General features: G+C 44.5%; 1 protein-coding gene across 2 annotated transcripts in view; it reads left to right on the forward strand.

Moving 5' to 3' along the window:
* Positions 1-14,264: 14,264 nt before the first annotated feature.
* Positions 14,265-21,113, forward strand: part of LOC146812872 (alpha-2-macroglobulin-like protein 1) — a 315,529-nt gene continuing 308,680 nt past the window's right edge. For both annotated transcript variants that reach the window (XM_085619945.1, XM_085619946.1), the window contains exon 1: positions 14,265-14,420. In XM_085619945.1, the coding sequence (XP_085476071.1) occupies positions 14,347-14,420 (74 nt within the window). In that variant the 5' untranslated portion in view covers positions 14,265-14,346. The remainder of the gene's footprint in view (positions 14,421-21,113) is intronic.

Below are 21,113 nucleotides of genomic sequence, written 5' to 3' on the forward strand. Positions count from 1 at the left end.
GGCCCAAAACCGTCCCCCACCCGTACAGCGCACTGGGGGATTACACGGTGCCCGCTACGGCCAGTCCGGCCCTGTTGGCATATATATATTTATAAAACATATTTAAACTTTACAGAAACACACATTCACTGGATGATGTCATCAGTGATGTCATCAGTGATGTCATTTGAGATGTCATCAGTGATGTCACTGACCATGTCATGAGTGATGTAACATGTGACGTCATCAGCAGTGCATTGCGGGGGCGTGAGCTATAGTTAGCTCAACTAACTATAACAGGCAAATTTCTCTGGTTTTATATGAGTCAAATGTCCAACTAACTATAACGTCCCTGAAACCTATGGTTTTTCAGTGAATTTCTAAGGTTTTTTTAAATGCTAATTCCTAACTATAACGTCCCTGAAACCTATGGTTTTTCAGTGAATTTCTAAGGTTTTTTAAATGCTAATTTCTACCTATAACGTGCCTGAAACCTATGGTTTTTTCAGTGAATTTTATCTACTATCTACTGGCGGTCGCCAGTAGATAGTTATAGTTACAACCTAGTTTCCATAGGAAATCTCAAAATTCTATTTTGAATAACTTTGGCGCCGGTTGACGAATCCTCGTGAAATTTTCAAAACTAATGGGGCGCTCCGTTCAGCTCCTACCCTGAAAGTTTCGGGGTGATTCGTCAAGCGGGGGCCAGGAAAAAGGGGGGGTCTCAAAACGCGTTTTCCCCATGCATTTTTCCATAGGACCTTTAGTCGCAGCTACAGCCCGAACGGCTGAACAGAATTACAGGAAATTTACGAGAGGTAGCCATAAGGTCAAGGAAGTGCCTTTTGCAGGTCTGGTGTAAATCTGTTCAGTATTTCCTGAGAAAATAGCATTTAAAAGCATATCAGTATCTATACGCGAGCACCGTGCGCGCACGGTGCGCGCACCCTGCCGTGCGCGAGCACAATTCTGATTGGTTGTTAGATGTCGGTAAACATTCGAATCGGTCGAAACCAGGAAGTGTCGGCCGCCATTTTGTCTCTCGCAGTCTGAGGGGGTGAAAAAAAAAGGTGGAGAATGTGAAAAGGGGGCAGAGTGGACAGTTCCTGACCCCCTAGCCTTGGTCAGGGGGTCACAGAAGGACCCCCAAGGGCTAAAAAAACATTTTTTTTTTTTTTTTTTAAATCGCGAGGTGCGCGCACGGTGCGCGCACGGCGAATAGTGGGTGCTCGGTGCGCGAAGCGCACTGAGTGCCCACAGCGCGCGCACGGTGAAAAACCTGAAAAAAAAATAATTAATAAATACATAACTTAGCATTTACAAAACCGTACAAATTCACTGAAAAAACCATAGGTTTCACACACGTTATAGTTACGAATTAGCATTTAAAAAACCTTGCAAATTCACTTAAAAAACCATAGGTTTCACACATGTTATAGTTAGCTGGACATTTCACTCGTAAAAAACCAATGAAATTCCCCCGTTATAGTTAGTGCAGGCAACTATAACTCACGCAACCGCAATCCTCTGCTGATGACGTCTGCTGATTCTTCCAAACCTCACTCCTGTTCAGGAGCGGGCTCTGACGCAGCTCAGGTACACAGCATGTGAGTTTAATACACCACCATGGACTCAAAAATCTTCTTATCTGTGTAGAGTTCATGAAACACTTAGCGGACGTGTTTCAGCTGATTGCCTTTTTCAATGTCAGTTTCATATACGGGAATCATCAGCTGTGGGTCTTTTCAGTATGTGAGTGTTGACTCCCATTGGAGGATAGTGTGTGGCCATAACAGCCTCTTAAAAACACAGTCTTGCTTCAAAACAGCACAATACGCCTCTTATTTAGCCTCCTTTTTGTGATTAGCAACACCATATCTGCGAGTGTAGGTTCAGTGACCCCCGCTCGAGCACATATTAATGCCTTGACTTGTGTCAGCTGACAGGCTGCAAAATCATATCTGTGGCAGAGTCTATGACCATGGCGGTTATACTCACACTGGCAGTGTCCCTTTACGCTGTAAATACCGCATTCCTCTCTCCCCAATGCGACCATAAGAACCCTCACTTCTGGGGAGCATCGCTGTGTATTGCCCCATTCAACCATCCAATATTGCCAGCAGCCGTGATGCACTAGAATGAGAGGGCATGTCAGGGAAAGGCATACATAGAATTAGGACTAAATTCCTGACTCCTTCTATGTCTGGCCTGACCCGTTTTTTTGCGTCTCAAAATCTGGTCACCCGACCATAGGCTATCTCTAACAGACCTACCTTCTTTCAGATAAATATTACAGTATGAGTGAAGTGGCTTTAAGTGGCAGGACTCGGGAGTGGGCTGGACTTTGAGCCCATTACTCTCATGAGGTTAGCAGCGGCAGGGCTACGGAGAAGGGATGAGGCATTGTGCTGAGCACACCTTCTCCCAGAAAAACACAAACAAAAGTTTCTGAAGCTGCAGCTAATGTCCTGAAAAGGTTGCCAAGCTATCCATGGGCATTTGCTGTGCCCAGCCTCCAAACACAAACTTGAAACCCTCTATATGCAGGTGTTTCCAGCTTATATTATCTCCTACCTTGTGATATCGGCTCCTTATCAGGATCAGGTTGCTGAGGTGGGTGGATGAGTCTGGGCTTTTGTGCTACAGTAGTCAGGGCCCAATGTTGATAGTGGCACGTGCCTCACAAATGGCTACACCCAAGAGCCATTGCAGAGTACAGTAGTTTAGGTAGTGGGCGGAGGGCTGTGCCTTCTTAATGAGTAAAATGTGTGGAATGACTTCCAAAGTTCATTGATTGATGTGTGTTTATTTTTAACTTTTTACTTTCACGTGTTTCAACTATAACAACATAAAACGAAAAACAACTGACACGTGTTTCGCCCGTTGGCTAATTGGCCGAGGGCTTTTTCAAGGCAGAAAGTCGTGACTGGTAATCATGTTCCTAAAGTGGTTGAGTCAGGCGGTCTCTGCGGTCCCAGGAACCGTGTGTGTGACATCAATTAATGAACTTTAGAAATTATTCCACACATTATACTCATTAAGAAGGCACAGTTCTCCGCCCACTACCTAAACCGTATCAGGATCAGGGCTTATATTATGTGACACACGGCGGCACCATATGCACTAGTATAACGAAACTTGAGGGGGTCCCCCTGCAAACTACATTGAGGGGCCGCCCTTTGGACTCAGTCAGGAGCTGTCACAACAGGATATTGTGCTGGGGGCCCCCCTGGAGCTCGGCGACCCCTGCACCGCGGGAGCTGTGGGGCCTTTGCTACACCACTGATTTGGCAGATCAGTTCTGACTAACATATATATATGCAGATGACAAAAATAGATCCCTAATCAAATACTGTTACAGGGAAAATTCTCCAGACTGAACAAAACATGATTGACCCTGTCTGGTAACTAACAGTATGGTGGTTTTCACGAGTAAATCAAGCCTCACGGGGACTGAGCCAAGCCCCTCTATGTGAACTAGTTTGGTGCATCCAGGAGATCTGGCAGGCAGCTAAAAGTGTCTATAGTTAGACCTAGAAAAGAAACATGCCTGTGAATGGTGTCTAAGTGGATACTGTGAAGCTGTGGCAGCTACTGCTTTCCTATACAGTCGCACTCAATACTCTGAAACTATCTGTTACACTTGTGCTCACTTTAAACTGAAAGGTACTTAAACTGTAAACTGCATCCTAGCATCTTTATTTACTATACCCCACAATAAATGGGGAACATTTATTCAACCTTGTTTTGCACTTCACACTCTGGTCCTCATTTACTACATTCTGATGCACAGCAGTGCAGCAAGCCTTCCTGCTGTGCAATAAAATAAAAGGCCAGGATTGCACTGTATCTGCAAAATACAGCACATTCCTGTCCTTCTCCCCTGCGTCTGTGCACAAACAGCCGCCGTGCGCTAACGCAGACACCCTTGCGTCATGTTGCAAGGGTGCCTCCGTGGCGGAGATGATTGTTTTTTTGCAGGAAGGGATACCATCCGACACAAAAACAAGAAAAGTGGAAATAATGAGGAGAAATGAAAGGCCTAAGCCTAAACCCTGGGGAAGCTTAGGATTCTGACGCATTCCCAGCTTTACAAACGTTGTAAATCTGGGTGTGTTTTTCAAGTTTGATAGGCTTGTACTCTCAGTGGTAATCTATAATCATAAAGTAATTGAATCCCTAAATCTGGATTTGACGTGGTTGGTACAAGAAGTAGAGAACAATATTTCTTCATTCTTATTTGAATGCAAGTGCAAGCAAGAACAGCCGACACATGTTTCACCCAGAGGCCAGCAGGCCAGGGCTTTTGCAAAGTAAATTGTAGCAGCTTCCGAATTCAAAGGCTATAGTTGTAACAAATGTCATGCAGTTGGAGTATAATCCCCAAGCAGGATGCGTGGAGAATTCTGTGTGGCCGACAGCGTCAAAACCAGATTTAGGGATTCAATTACCTTGTGATTATAGATTACCACTGAGAGCACAAGCCTATCAAACTTGAAAAACTTACATTATACCAGGTGGCCACTGGTTGAAACCACCGAATAGGCATGTGCTACAGCTACTTTGTGTCCTGTCTATTTGTGTGTGAATCCTGGTAACCCCCACCACCCAAAAGCGCATTCTAAATCTGGGAGTATGTCAGGTTCCCTGGTTGTTACCTGGGAACACTCACAGAAACACCCATAGAATGCCCCTTTCACGTACAGTCATTCCTGAAAGGGGCCCATATTTACAAGGCTGTGAAAAGTCAAGCAGGGTGACTTTATGTGGCCTTGTAAATATGAGCAAGCCCATTGCGCTGCCGGTGCGTCAAGAAAAGTGATGCACCAGCAGCGCAATGGACTTGTATATGAGGCCGTCTGTGTGCAAACAATGGCCGTATGGCTTACGGACAATGTGCAGCAGTAGCAGGATAACATCAGGACAAACTAGGGGATGCCAAGGCTTCTAGTGCAGTACAGTGGCTCCTTAGTGTTTGGGCTCCTGCACTTACATTTTGTAGTTTAACCCTTTAACCACGGCGTAAAATCCGCCGTGGTGCGGGCGTTTCCGTGTGCGGGCGGGGCCGCGTTGGCCAACGGACGTGCGTAGCACTACGGAGGTAGTGCTCGCAACGGCCGTTGGCCGACGAACGCAGCGAACGGGTTATAATATCATTTATAAATGGCCATCGCCCATCTTAGAATGAAAAATTAAACCTCCAAGAAAAGTAAAAGTGGTTGCCGGTAGGTTACAAAGTGTACACATATGACCTAACATCACAGCCGCATATCCACACTTAAAATGATCTCTCATTCAGCCAACTCCGGCTGCATCATGATGCACCGACAGATATCTTGGAATTAGTATTTTTCACAAAGCCAAAACATTTCAAACTGACTGCCTGTGCAGCTGCTTGTGATACACAACTGGCCATGCTGAATTTTTTTAAATATATTTTTCGCTATGTTTTAATTATCCAAAAGCATAACCCTCGGTTTTTAAAGGCAAGACCTATTGACTTTGCCAATGCTTGCACATGCTTGCTGTACAAATAAGAAGAAAGAGTAAATTTAGAGAATGGTGTCTAGATGTAGTGGTCTACAACATGTAGACGAGGCAACTGATTGTTCTATAACAGAAATTCTGTGAAATTAACAAGTTTGATCATCATAATAGCATTTTTAAATGGTACTGTGAAGCTTATCTTATAGCTTTATTATTGGCAAAGAAAATAGCCAAGTCTTTAACTGAAAATGCGGGCAGACCTTTGGGCTTTGCTAATTCTTATTTAACTCCCCAACCTGTCAATCTACACAGCTAGAGCTGTATGTCCTAACAGTGAGTTCACAAATATTGTCCTACAACAATATTGACTCCAGGATTGCGACTACACCACATGTATTCATGTTAATATAAGTATAGATTTAATGTTCTTAACTCCATATTTCCGTACCTTGAAAATATTTATGTATGTCAAGAGGTAAGCAATACCGTAATACAACTCGATTGAACATTGCCTCAAGTTTAGACCAAACTGAGGGCCATAATATTATCGGGCACAATTTAATCATATCCTATAAATAGGCCAGACCCAGCTCTCTATGGCAAAAACATGATGAGAAGCTTTGCAGGGCTGCCAGCAGTCTTCTTAGAAAGGGATTCTCTTTTCTTTGTACAACTTTAATATCTATATAGCCCCACAGACCTATAACAGAAAGACACTTACCCCTATAAGTAGTGCAAATCTTCCTGAGGGGTTAGCATCAAGCTTTGTAGTACATCTGAATACTACCCCTGTCGCTTTACCAAACTGCTGTTTACATTACTCAGATGGGGACCAGGTGCCAAAAGAATCAATTTAGATCCGCAGGTACGAGAATGCACCTACTTTGCTAATCTGAACACAGTGGATAGGATGAGGACGTGCCTTTGTCTCTCCACGTCCACAGATTATTGTGAAAGATTTACTTAAATTTGTTTTAAGATCCAAATGGTCCATTAAAGATGTAAAGGCAATTAAGACTGCATGAAGACCATTAGATGTTCCCATCAAGACAGTGTTGTAGAACAAGCATTGGACAGGCACCTATCAGAGGCAAATCTCTAGAAATGGCTACTAAAAACCTTTCTAGGTCACCAGTGTAGAGTGCAAAAAGAAAGAGACAACACATGCCTGCTGACCCCCCTTTTAATCCTTTTCGCCATTTGGACCACAACGTACCTTAGCAGTAGCATTATTCCACATTTAACTCAAGAATTTATTTCTAACTTTATCAATGGCTAATGAACTCATGATGGACCATTACTCTGATTGGTTAACACAGTCAGATGCATTGCTAAGGTCCATGAATGCCAAGTGTATAAATCCCTTCTTGGCCTCTACTATATTTGCTAATCATGAAAACTTAAAATTAAACATTGTTTAACCGTACCCAATCCTTTCCTAAATCAGAATTGAACATTAGACAATAAATACATTTCCTCCTCTCATAATGCCAAGCTAGCTCTTAATATTTTCCACGTCATCTTTCCTGATGAATCTAGTAAAGAGATGGGCCAGTAGCAGGTGGCATCAGTTCTATTCCCTTTTTTTAAAATTGTGACTATTATAGATTTAGTCCAGGTCAATGGAAAATCACCACCAGCCGCCACCTATAAAACATTGGTTAGGAGGGGAGCCCAAAGGTCAATGTTCTCCTTACAAATACTCAATGGGAACCGTCTGGCCCTGGGGCTTCACCAGAATGGCTCCTTCTACTAGTAGTGCACTCCTCAGACAGCTCTAAGGAGAGATAATGAATATTAATACCTGTAATGTGATCAATTTCTGGTGTTACAAAGCTTGGCTCCTAGGACTGAGGATAGATGATTCAAAGGTTATTCGCCCAAACCAAGGAAGAGATCAAGAAATCAACAGTTGGCGCTATAGATTCCCTGAAAAATGCACAATTAATAGTTTTCCAAAATGTAGTCTCTCTGATTTCACTGGCCCATACAAACCTCTCCCAGGCTTCTTCTCTAAGAATGGCTTTCCTAGCTTGGAGTGCAAGTTATACCTTCATCTCCATCTTTGTATTGCTGCTCTATCTCTAGGAGTTGAGTGTAAAGGAGCCTTTAAATCGTTATATTCTTGTGCAAAGGCCTGGTAAAGCCAACCGCAATGTTTATCTTATTCGCAGCCTTAGTTCTCATCAGCAAAGACTTAATTGCACTGCAAATGGCATCAAAGGAGAACCTAACTTCGGTGTCTCCTCTAAACATGTCATATGTTTTTACAAATTCTGGCTAATTAGAGCAGATAAGAACTGCGTAGGATTAACCCCACTTCATTTGATCCTCAACCCATTATTTCTAACAGCCTCTATGCTGCCTACGGTATTAAATACTTTGGTGTGGACCCGAACCAACAAATATTCCAATTGCATTAGGATTATGGTCTCTTGTACAATTAGAATTAACACTAAAATCTGAGACATAAGGAGATAAATGGCCTGTCACAAGGATGAAGTTGATAGTACTAATGGTTCCTCTACCTACAAACATAGGAATAGTAGTAGATGGTATTAGACATACATTATTAGCAAATGCAAAGTTAGAGTTGATAAAAAAATGTTATTTAGTGCCTCTCTATATGTGTTATATAAACAATGTGACTGGTCCTCCCCGCTGAAGTCAACTATTCCACATACCTCCTTCGCTTGTAGCATTTCTAAAGTCCTGCTTCTGGCTTGGGCGTGAGAACTCAGCTACCAACACATGTTCAACCCTGGTACTTTTAGAAGAGTTTCAGAACAACCAGAGTGAGATCTTACTAGATTGATCCTAGAAGTGAATCTTTAAGACTTAGGAAGACCCTTTTGTGTGACCTCTGGCAAGTCACCTACTAATGAAAGGATCCCTCTGGATAGGACGTCCATTCTTCTGAAATGCTGCTAGGGCTGCAACAGAGTCAATGCAAAACCAGGAGAGCAGGCAGACACGCTTGAAAGGCTAGTAGGGCAGGCCCAGAATCAGCCTAAAGTCAGGAGACCAGGTCAGCACTTTCTTAAGGATTGTAGGGTTGGGGAGAAGCCAGTTCTTGGAAAGCAGGCCTTTCTCTCTGATGCATTGATGGATGTGGTAAATGATGAGTGAAAGCTCTATGCACCAACGTGTAGTATTAGGTGATACCAGCTCTGTTTGCAGAGTCAATTCTCAAGTGTCATTAAATGCATACTAGGGTTATTCCTTAACTTTTTGTATGAACATTCTTAACTTTAACTCAAAGTCCAGATAAAAACAAATTGCTGAATTAAGTACTTATTTTTTTCTGAAGCATTCCAGATCTACAGTAACTTGTTTTAATATCCTCCATTTTGAGGATATAGTCTAGTCACACAGCATAGAAAGTGCACTTTCACATAACTCTGAGCAAGAGGTTGCAAATGATGGATTCTTTGTAGGGACATCAGGTGAAGGAGATGCTGGAATGGCTGGTGTTGCAGCCTCCAGCGACTCTGCTGCCCCACTACAAAATATGAAGGCCATTGTATAAAATCTTAGGAAGCAAGTTGTCAAGGAATACTAGTTATCCTTTGAAAATACAGATGAAGAACACCTGGTGCAGCTCAGGAGCTGAAAGAGTTCTCTGTAAACACAAAGCATATTCCCAGGTGAGGTCCAAGACTTACTGTCCCATAGAATATAAGCCACGCCTCACTGACGAGGCCTAACAAGGCTGAAACCCATCCAGCGCTGCTTTTCTTCCCATTCAGAGCTTTAAATCTTGCTCATTTGCAATGTTTTAACTGATTGGTGAACATGTTTAACCTTCACTCTTACCTTCTTCTTGTAAACTTGCACTCTTCGGTCCGCCACTGTATTTCCGTTTGAGAGGAGAGAGTCTTTCTGCCTAATGGTTCTTGGCGGTCTAGCCCAATTGTTACTTCAGGGTGGGAGGAGTATAAAAACATATGGGCTATCGAGCGTGCTGCGGACGCGCCAAAGGCAAGGCAGGTGCCAGGGATGCTGTTCAGCTTGCCAAGGACCACAGAGTGAAATGCCATTACTCCGGTGAGGAATTACATATGCTGAATAACACGCCAACAAACTGGATAGGCTTAGACCTTTGCAATTTTCCCATAATACATCTTGGTAACTGCTCCACTTGTGGCTTTGTGTTCCAGCCTGACCTAGCATCACAGGTTTCTCCTCCCTCAAACTGTCTTTTAATATCAAAGCCTATAGACATTACCCCATGTGCTTTAGTTAATGCACATTCACTGCCCAAAAACAGACTAGAGATCGCCGAGCTGATTGAGGCAAAACAGTTGGATGTACTTTTTGTCACTGAAACCTGGGGTGACAAAACGACAGGCTCTGACTTCTATCATGCTGTCCCTCAGGGTTTCAAGGTATTTAGGTTTGATAGAACAGAAAATAAAAAAGGGGGAGGAATTGCTATGATTTATCGTGACAATCTAAAAGCCTGCTGCGAGCCCATACCTAACATTGATTTTGAAGCTATCTCATTCAATGTAAGAATTGACAATAAATCCACTTTTAAAGGGATATTACTATATCGACCTCCAGGTAGCAAAGCAAGCTTTCTAAATACAGTTAAATCACTCCTTGAAGTATGTGCGACTGAGAAATCAACACATATTTTATGTGACTTCAATTTTCATCTGGAGGATAGCTTTGACACCAATCCGGATACCTTAAATGAACTCATGGCAATGACAGGTCTTCGACAAATTGTCACAGGCCCCACTCATCAGGCAGGGCATACCCTTGATGTTATTTTTACTAATAATTAATCTACTTCACTCAAAGAAATCTTACCTCTGACCTGGACAGATCACTCAGCTATCATTTTTGATCTATATAACTCTTCCACTTTGCTAGGGAATAGTTCTAAACATTATCTTCAACCTACCGTAGCTGGAAACTAATTGACAGCAAAAGGCTGAATGGTCAATTACTGGAAAACCAATTTGAGCCCTCAAAAGACGCATAAATTGCCTCTTTGCAATTTAACAATTGGCTTGCACAAGCAGCCGACAAATTAGCCTCCCTGAAAAAAGCAACAAACAAAAGAAAATCACCTACCTCCCCATGGTTCTCAGAGACTCGCAGAGCAAAAAAACAATAATTTAGGCGACAGGAAAGGCGTGGGAGAAATGATTATAACGCTCAGGGCCTTGCCATTTATAAAACTCTTTTAACTGAATATAAAAACCTAATTAACGCAGAAAAATACACCTACTTTACCAAACAAATTAATCAGGCAAAGAATTCCACGAGAGAACTCTTTCAAGTGGTTTCAAAACTATCAGGTCCCCCAGAAACAAATGCTATTGAACCATCACAAAAATTCTGCGACTCTCTAGCTCAATATTGCCTAAAGAAAGTGAAGCAAATCTATGACATCTTTGGCACTAATATTAGCATAGACATCGATACTCCCATTAACATCTGTCCTTCTGACGCCTCTAGCTTATCTAAATTTGAATTTATCACTAATGATAAGGTTACCACTCTTATCCAACAGACTAAATCAGGCTCCCCATTGACTCACTTCCCCCTAGTATCTTCAAGCAAGCCTCCGAGATGCTAGCTCCTTGTCTTGCCGATATTTTTAACACTATGTTCTTGCGTGGTGTTTTCCCTACCATGTAGAAAACGGCTTCTATAGTACCTTTATTGAAGAAACCCAGTCTCGATCCCACACAACCTTATAAATATAGACCTATCTCTCGTCTACCTTTTCCCGCTAAATTAGTGGAGAAAATCATGAATGAACAGCTGACTGATTATTTACTAAAAAAATTATTATCTTGATGAGACACAGTTTGGTTTCAGAACAGAACATAGCACTGAATCAGCTTTAATTAAAGCTACAGATGAAATTAGAGCGACTTTGGATTCAGGGGGAGCAGCCGCCATGATTTTCCTTGATCTTTCCGCGGCGTTTGACACCGTCAACCATGATCTTTTGTTAAATCATCTAATTTCCATTGCCATTTCAGATAAATCACTCACACTACTCTCATCCTTTCTGTCTGGCAGAACAAAATCAGTAGCCTTGGGAATTTATGAATCTCCGTCTTTCGTCCTCCCCTGCGGAGTCCCTCAGGGATCATCCTTAAGCCCCACGTTATTCAACATTTATGTATCTGAACTGCCTAAACTCATAAGAACCTTTGGGCTGGCAGTGACATCTTAGGCAGACGATACACAAAATGTCTTATCTTTATCAAACAAATCCGCACCACAAATGGAAAATTTCAAGGATTGCATGCTTGCAGTCAGTTCATGGATGAAATCTCATTGTCTGAAATTAAACTCAGACAAAACAGAAGTCATCACATTTGGCAATTTCCTACCTAACTGGTCACACAGCTGGTAGCCGGATGAACTGGGATCGGCTCCGATTCCAGTCACCAAAGCTAAGAACCTTGGCGTGATAAACTGAGTTTGAAATCACAGGTAAATGCTGTCTCTTCATCATGTTTTTTCTTGTTAAAAACCATTAAAAAAGTAAACCCATTTATCCCCATGTACAGCAGAAAAACAGTGAACTCTTCTTTGGTCCTGGCCAAGTTAGACTACTGCAATGGTCTTTACATCAACCTACCTGGGAAACAACTCAATAAGTTGCAGATGACTCAAAATGCAGCGGCACGTCATCTGTAGGGTATTCCTAAGCATCCATCTGTCAGAAATCATCTGCATAAACTGCATGGCTCCCAGTTAGGAACCGCATTATTTTTAAATCTCTCTGCATTACCTACAGCGCACTCCAGAATACTGGCCCCATTTTTTTAGGCGCCTGTTTTACTGGTACATTCCAAAAAGGCATCTACACTCCGAAGGAGCTAAAGTGCTAGCAACTCTGAGAGTCTTTAAGGCCATATGGGGTGGCAGTAGCTTTAGGGCAGCTGCCCCCAAACTCTGGAACAAACTCCCTTTTGCCATCAGATCCCTTCCAACTCTACTTACATTCAGGAAGGCCTTGAAAACATGGCTTATAGTCATCGTCATCTTTACAGAAACTGGCATAGTCCACGGGCCAGCGCCAAGACACCCCCGGGTAATCGTGCGCTTAACAAATTTATTAACTTAACATACATTTGTGACAAAGCAGTGTGGATTTACTCTTCCCACTGGAGCAAGACCAAGACTGGTCCATCAGGTGATGCTGATTCGAATAGAGTAGGTCTCCATCTGCATTGGCCCACACAACAAGCAGGGATGGACCAGTGGCTTGTTTTTGCTTTTCTCAGTGAGATGCCTCCAACCGGATCCTGTTTTCCCTGTGTCGTGGCACTCCAGCTGCATCACCCATGAGGACCAACAAGGCTGATCCGCGGATGCTCGTGTTTCCATTCAGAGGGGGCCTTGCCTGGCAGTTGCATTGCTCTCCCTTCATTGGAGCAGGACCAAGGCTCATTGCCCTATAGTTACTCCCTGTCTGGAGGGAAACGATGGGCAAAAAATGATGGACTGGAATGCAATATAGTGAACTTACTGACATCTGAGTTTAATTCAAGCGTTCTACCCATCTCTTTTTTACATTTATTTCGGTGAACCAAATCACAGACTTTAATTGAAGAGAGTGCGTACACCAGTGATGCGGCCACTGATGCCATGTCGTATTATGGCGAATATGAAACTGGATTCTCTCCTCAAAAGGAAACCAATCGGCTGAGAGAGATGTAGTTCAATTTCTTTACCTCAAGGCTTTGAATTCTCTGCTGCAGTCCGAATCCTTTTTTTGGGGGCCGCCCACCATTAATGTTGTTGCAGGTGTCTTTGTGCTTGTTGGCCTTAAGAGATTCGCCCATTGATCAGTTTGGAAGCTGGCGAGAACTCTCCTATGCAATATTTATTGGAAACTGGTTGTCGATGTCTTAAGGGCCATGGGGAACCTCTTCCATGGTGGCTTCTCCCACCCCCTCTTCCATCACCGCTACCCTCTGTTAATTGGTGACAATGTAGCACTACCCGGGTGTGTGCTGAACTTCGGGAAGAAGGAAAGAGCAGCTTTGGGTGACCAGGCAGGGTGTCATCACAGGGTTGAGTATGAGTGAAAACTAGCATGTGGTCACAGTGAAATCTAGACGGTCTTTGTGGATTACCACAACTGCCTCTGCTCCTCCTTTCAACGAATATAAGGATGCTAAGGCTCCAGGGTAAAACATGGTCAAAGAAAGGTGGCTGCGTTCCAGTGTGTCTGCCAGGACCACAGCAGGGCACTTCACAAAAGCAACACGAACTCGTTACAAGGAAACTCTGATTGCATGAAGTAAGTGGCACTAAAAGCCCACAATAAAAGGCCTCGTGTTCTGCAGTGCATTTATGAGCTATGGTTTCTAATAAAAATATTCTGGATAACATTGTCTGAATACAGATTAGGCAAGGCCCCACACACTTAGGTGAAAGCCTCCTTATTGACTATAGATTATTATTTTCATGATTTTGACAGATGGTGCATAGTTTACAAACAGTTACAACACACACTATGGTACAACGTCACCATGCTGTTGAACACAATATTACTACACAGCTACACAGCAATTGTTACAACAGACTTATAAAGCTAGCCAAAGGCTTCTACCAGGGACCCCCTTTTCTGACCCTCACCTCAAGGCCCTTCTCACAAAAGGGTCAACAGACAACAAACTCTTGTTGACTTTGTTCAAATCGCCCTCTAGGACCCAGGAAGTCCTTGGGACTGGCCAATCAGGAGCTGGGTCAATATTTACCAGCTCCTGCCCTCTTCCTGCTGCCCTCACCTCCTGCCTGCCCTGGTGTTTGTGCCTGTGGGCGAGCGTGGGAGTCGGGGCAGTATATGAGGACAGGCTCTGGCCAGGGCTCAGTCTGGCTGCCCCTCCTGACACCATGAAGGCCTGGGCCCTGGTCACCCTTCCCTGCCTCCTGCTGCTGAACCTGCTCACAGGATCCGAAGCCTCCCTGTGAGTTTTCACTACCTGGTGTATCCTCTCGCCAGCTTTCTCTTGTCTTCTTTGAGTTTTTTTCCTGTCTCTTGTGAGCTATTACATGTTTCTTCCTTAACTTGTTTCTTTAAGGTGTTTTCTACCGTTTTTGAGCTTTCTTCTTTTTTCCGTTGTCTCTTCTTTGAAGTTTCCATTGTCTTCTCTGAGCTTTCCCTATATTTCTATGTTGCTCCTACTCTCGTGTCTTCTTTGATTGTTCTCTAAGTATCTTCTTATGCCTTTCTTCGATAATTTGAGCTCTCTCTGTTGTCTTCTTTGAACCTTCCGACATTTTCGTTTTTTTAGGCTCTCTTGCGTTTTATCCTCAAACTTTCTGTTTTGTCATCTTTGAACTTGTCCTCTGACATAGCTGAGTTTTCTCTACTGTCATCTTTGAAATGTCTTACTTGATCTCTTTAGGATCTCCTGTGCATCATTCTCTTAGGATTTCTTGTGTGGCTTCTTTGTGCCTTCATCTGTGCCTTCTTTCACCTTTGAATTCTGTGATTTCTGATATTTCATTCTGGAAGCCTGGGTGAGTCTAGGAAACAGGGGAATGACTGAACAAGAATAGTCAGTGATCACTACAACGGTGTGGGTTGTTCTGGTGATGAAGTGTATGGAGAGTGTGTGTTTGGTGGAGTAAAGTCTGCAGTGCAGCATTAGCTGTAGATTGTGAACAGGAATAGATTGGAGTGATTTGGTGTTGATTGTGGCAATCCATCCCTCTCTGGGTCTGCTTGCTCTTTACTGGAATACATTGGCGGGTGGGATTGCTTTCTGAACCTCTGGGGTATCACTGTCTAGAAATCAGAATAACAATGCGATTTTTGGTGAGCAAATATAGTGCAGGCCACAATAGTGATTGTAGACTGAGCAGGAATTTAACAGCAGCAGCTAAGGTGCGAGAGGCAGAATGCACTGTGAATGATTTGTGAGTCAGAGAGGTTTGCATGGTTGTTGATGAGGGCTTAGGTGTAGGACAATGTTGCCCTGTTGGTTCATGGTGGTGGATGCACCTGGTGCTATTGTATGGCTGGTGGTTTGAAGAAGGGATCTTACTGAGGGTGAAGGGATTTTACTGAGGGTGTCAATTTGATGCTGGTGCTTATCTACATTTTGCTTGGAGTGTGTCTGGATATATGCAGCACTGCATGCACGCAGAATGTTGTGTGATGCTGTGTTAAGAGCAGTATGTTAGCAGTGGCTGTGGCACATGTGCGTTGGACCACAGACGCGCACTGTTGTGTGCATCTGAAAGGGTGAAGTCCTGCAGCTGGCACGGAGGAAGTCAGTGAGGAGTAAGTTAATGCGGTTAGTGTGAAACTATTGAAAGAAACCTAAAGCAGAGATGGGCTGTCGGATGGAGAAGAACTGTTGCTCAACGATGTGGGCATATTTTATGGGGTGGGAATTGTTGTGTTTTGTGGCAAGATGTCTTATTTTCACATGCATTTGCTATAGTGTGGGGACTTTCTGATAGTTTCCTTGAGGTGTGGCTGTGGTGGTGAACTGAGTGTAAGCCTGCCATGCTTTGTAATTACCGGCAGATCATTGCACGGATATGAATTTGCGGAGGCAATGATTGTTTTAAGATCAATGACAAATAACAATAAACACAGACCCAGCAAACCATAAAATAGGGCAACCAAAAGAAGGGCCCAAACATTGTCCTGTAACACCAGCCTGTTGGGCATGCCTGATTGTCCCATAGGCCAGTCCAAACCTGGGTTATATTGCCTTTTTTGGGTGTGCAGAGGGGGTGGCTGATGTGGTTGCAGATGTCAGGTTCCATTGTTGTGACTGCAAGAGGGTGATTTAGTGGCTGTGTTCATATCATGCCATCTGAACTTTGGCTGTTTCATAGACATCTGGGCATGTGTATGAGGGTGAGTAGCTCGGCAAGTGGGGAGCAGCTGTATGGAAAGGTGTAACACGTATGGTGAATTGACTTGTGATGAGCAGTGTGAGTGTATAGCGAGGGCTAGAAGGTGATCCAGCGGTAATTACCTGGTAATTTCCCTATTCAAAACCTCATTACCTATGGTTTACCGCTGTAAAGGGTGAAAATGATGGACCTTTTGATGACCGTGTTTCACCAAACAGGAGACTTTACATAAATAAGAAAATTAAATGCAAACAATATTAAAGGCAATAATGAGAGTAGTGAGTTATTTTAAAGGGTTTTATTTTAAGTCAAAAGATAAGGTTCTCTGACTCTTTATTCATTAGTCAAATATCAATCAGGTTACAGAATTGAAAAATAGGAAAAATAGCATTAATACAGAACATATTACAGTCTGCATATAAGCATCACATATAGGAAGGGAAATGTGGTGCAAATTGTCAGTCAAACTCTTGAAGAGTTTCTAAGGAAAAGAGTAAGTCTTACAAGGTTAATCAATAATAATAATGACAAAAATATCCCATAAAGAGAACTAAATGTAGTTTAGCACCTAAAATCTAAATCAGTTCTGATCCTTTCAGCTCTTTCTCTCTCTGCCTCTGCTTCGCTGTGCTAGTCTGGGTCTCTGTCTCAAGCTGCACCATAGCCCCCACAGAATGCAGCCCCTCCCTGTCTCTGTGTCCAGCACAGAAACTGGGCCTGGCCCTCAGAAAAAATGAAAAAAGAAGCAAGCCTCTCCTCCCACTTGTAAGCCATATTTCAAGTAAAAGTTCACGTGCTCAGTCCTCATAGCTGGTCCAATCAGAACTTCAAGACACATCATCTCCCCATGGGCTGACTGGATACGTCATTAATCAGGCTTGTTCCTGTTCAAATTTCAGTCTTGTGATTTATGAAAAAAAAGTGTGTATTTCTCTCCACGTTTAAACAGGCTACAAAAATATGCAACATTGTGAAGGTCGAAGGAAACTGCAGGCAGGATTTTTTAACAGAGCCCTTTCATTGAAAGTTGCTAGGGAAAGAGGAGTACATTCCATTCTGAGTGTCCAAGGGCAAAAAAAAAACTACAGAAAACTGAGCCCACTAAAGCAAACTAAAGTCACGTGGTTTTCTACACTGTGAAACACAATTCAGCACATTTCTACTCTTGCAAAAATACATGATACCATTTTAAAAGTACAAATACATTTTCTAAATTAATGTGCATTCTATAGTGAGATTACATATGGATTAATCACATATAAACATGGCTGTTCAACTAATTAAGCATGTTTTCACATGAAAGCACCTCCAAACTGAAGCATTCTGATCAGGCCCTATGTTTTCATCTTGGTTGCGCCACAATCTGCGTGCCATTTTAGAACTCATGTCTGCAGCTTTTTGTCACATAATAATGCATACATTTTATAGGTGAAATCTAAGCTCCATCAAAGGCATGAAGGAATGTGGCATGCATAGGAGGTTTGGGGCTTGTGAGATATGGTAGCTGGGGGCATGGGTAGCTGAAACTGGTGTGAGTATTTGCTAGGCTGATTTTGGCAAAGCAGGGCTCGAAAAATCTGAAAAATGGTACTAGTCCTGCAGGACTAGTACCTTGAAAAATCTCCTCGCCCTAACAGTGACCTACTTGACCTCCGTCTCTGAAAGCGGAGCAAAAGTGACAAGATAACAAGATTTAAATGCATTTTTATTGCTCATTTGCTTTGTGAGCAATAAAAAGGCCTTTAAATCTTGTTATCTTGTCACATTTGCTCCGTTTTCAAAGACGGAGGACAAAAGTTAGTATGTTTTCCTACTCGCCAGAAAGGGCGAGTAGGACCTAAAAATAGCTCGACCTCATAAAATTTACCTCGCAAAAGCGAGCGGTCGAGTGGATTTGTCGAGCCCTGCAAGGTATTGTTTAAGGGTGTGCTGGACTGACTGAGATATGATGGCAGTTTTGAGCATGTGCTGTGATGATAATGTGTAGTAGGTTGTGTGATCATGTTCTGATCTACATGAGGCATCTCAGGGTGTGAGAAAGTGCCATCTTTCTTGCATGGTATGCCCCCACTTTTTGCTGAATTGCTGAATGTACTTTGACTGAGTGTGCCCTGGACTTCTGCCAATCAGGTGCCCAGGGCCTATGTTCCTACCCTAAAAACCTCAAACCCAAATTGGCAAGCCCTGGCCACATGTCAGCCCCTGGTAAATGGTACTCTAGGTACCCAGGGCCTTGTGACCAGGGAAGGCCTCTAAGGGCTGCAGCACTCATTGTGCCAACCTTAGAGGTCCTGTACCCTAACACACACACACTGCCCTGGCAGGCTGAGTGTCTGGGTACAAGACAAAGCAAAGAGTCTACTTGGCACACATCCCTGTTTGCCATGCCCACCACCTACACTGCCCTGGCATACATCAGCCACCCCTCTAGCTGGGTGCCCTATGCCAGTGGTGTGGGCACAGGAGCATGAGCCCTGTGCCCCTACAGTACCCAGGTCCATTCCTGGGCACTGTAAGTGCAGTGCTGCCATTTAAGAGTACATGGTGCTGAGAGCTCGTCAAACACGAACTCCACAGCACCATAATGGCAACACTGAAGACTAAGAAGTTTGGTATCAAACTTCTCAGCACATTAAACCCGCACTGATGCCAGTGTGGGATTTAATGTACCAAGCACCCCAGTATCAAACTTCTCAGCACATTAAACCAGCACTGATGCCAGTGTGGGATTTAATGTACCAAGCACCCCAGAGGGCCTCTTAGAGATGCCCCCTGAAACCTAACCTACAATCCACGTCTGGTCTGGGAGGCTGCCTTGGCTGCCACACAGCAGACATGTTGCTGGCCCCCTGGGTAGGGGAGCCCCTGCTCTCCTGTGCCTGCAACAATGCACATCCTGGGCAAGGTGCTAGGTATCCTCCCCCAGGATGGACAGGGGGAAGCTTCAAAGGCATGCCGCCTCTGTGAGCTTGCCCAGGCCACTTGCTACCCCCACTCTGGTGGGAAGCCTGGCCGGAAACCCCAAATAAGGACAGGGCATGTGCCAGCCTGACAACCCCACCCCTCAGGTGGGGGAGGCGAGGTGAAGCACATCTCTGGGCGCTCGCCACCTTGAAGATGGGAGGCCCTGCCCAATCAGGACTAGGCTACTGCCCCCCTCCCACAAGAGAGTGGCAGGATAGGGGATGTACCAACCCCAGGGCAGGGACCCATTGGTCCCTGCCCTTTACCTACCTGTAACGCCCCTAAATCTAGTATTTAGGGGCACCCTGAACCTTCCTTCCTTAGATTCCAGATTCTGAAAAACTAAGAAGAGCAAGAAGAAAGAAGACCTGCCATGCAGCTGCTAAGAAGAGGAAGATACCAACTGCTTTGGCCCCAGCCCTACCGGCCTGTCGACCCTCGAACCTGCTCCTGCTCCATCCCGGCACCTCTTGTGGCCAGCAACCTCACAAACCCCGGAGGACCTGGCTACCTTTTGGCTCTAAGCATCTGGGATGCCCATGAGCAGAGGCTCTGCTCAAAACCCGCTTCTAACCCCTGGCATCAGCCCGGAACCGCAAACCCTGCACACTCTGCACCCACCAAGCCTGCCCTGTGAGTGAACAAAGACCCTGAGGACGTCCCCCCGGCGACTGTGACCCTGAATCCGGCACCTAAGGATTCACCTCGGCGCTCCTGACGACGCCTGCAGCCTCAGAACTAGGTACCTCCCCCAACCGCGATCAACAGAGGGTAAGATTTCCCAACACCAAAAGGCACCCCTGTACCCGGCACCCTGCGGCCCCCTGTGCCCAACACCTGGGTAGCTACCAATCCTCCAACTACCCAACTTACCTCTCGAAGTGGTGGTGGCACCTGAAGAATCTTCGTCCCCGAGCTTGCAGCCTTTTTTCAACCAGGAGCTTTCCCATTGAAATCTATTGAGCGCCCGAAGGCTCAAAAGTACCCTGCACCCAGTCGCCCGAGTGGCCCTGGCAGTGTAACCTGTACACCTATCTGCTTCCCCATTTGCCCTGAGCAAGTGACCAGGAGCCCAGCTCCCACAGCCGCGTGGCCTGCTAGACAGCAGCCACCAACCAAGGCCCCCCTGCCTCCCATAGGATAACATTGGGCCTAACTCACTCTGCACCCGGCTTCCCCTGTGCCGCTGAGGGTGTAACAACTGTACTTACCTGACCCTGAGAGACCCCTGAGTCTGTGCCCAGAACCTTAACTCTGCCAGTCGAGTACTTACCCAAAAGCCGATAACCCAATTTTCCTCCATAGGGTAACATTGACTGGTTTCTTCTGAAATTTCTTCTAAGTGTGGAGTTTCTAAAACTTAAAATATTCACCAAAAATCAACCGAGTAACGAAAACGAAAATACTCACCTGCTATTAGGAGAGATCCCAGTGCTGGATCTTGGTGCCCAGCACTGACCCTGAAAAATATTCACAACCTTACTTACCAGTAACCCAATTTTCTTCCATAGGAAATCATTGACTGTTTTTCTGTGAAATTTCTTGTGTCGATTTTTGCAAACTTCAAATATTCTTTAAAGGCGCGTGACCAAGATGGCTGCGTGAGCTTTGAGCTCCCGGGACCCTCGCGCCCTCCGTCAATTATCCTGTTCTTCATCCTGTCTCCTATGCACGGTATCTTGCAGATGAGTCATCGTGGGGACGATTGATGCTGTCCGGGCTAAAATCGCCTGCCGGGGACCGGAGTTGTGGACGATGGCGGATGGAGAAGTGTGGCTCAGGGGTTAGAGGCGGCAGACCCGGAAGCTGAGATCGGTCCT

This window comes from Triturus cristatus, chromosome 7 (assembly GCF_964204655.1).
Source record: "Triturus cristatus chromosome 7, aTriCri1.1, whole genome shotgun sequence".
NCBI lineage: Eukaryota > Metazoa > Chordata > Amphibia > Caudata > Salamandridae > Triturus > Triturus cristatus.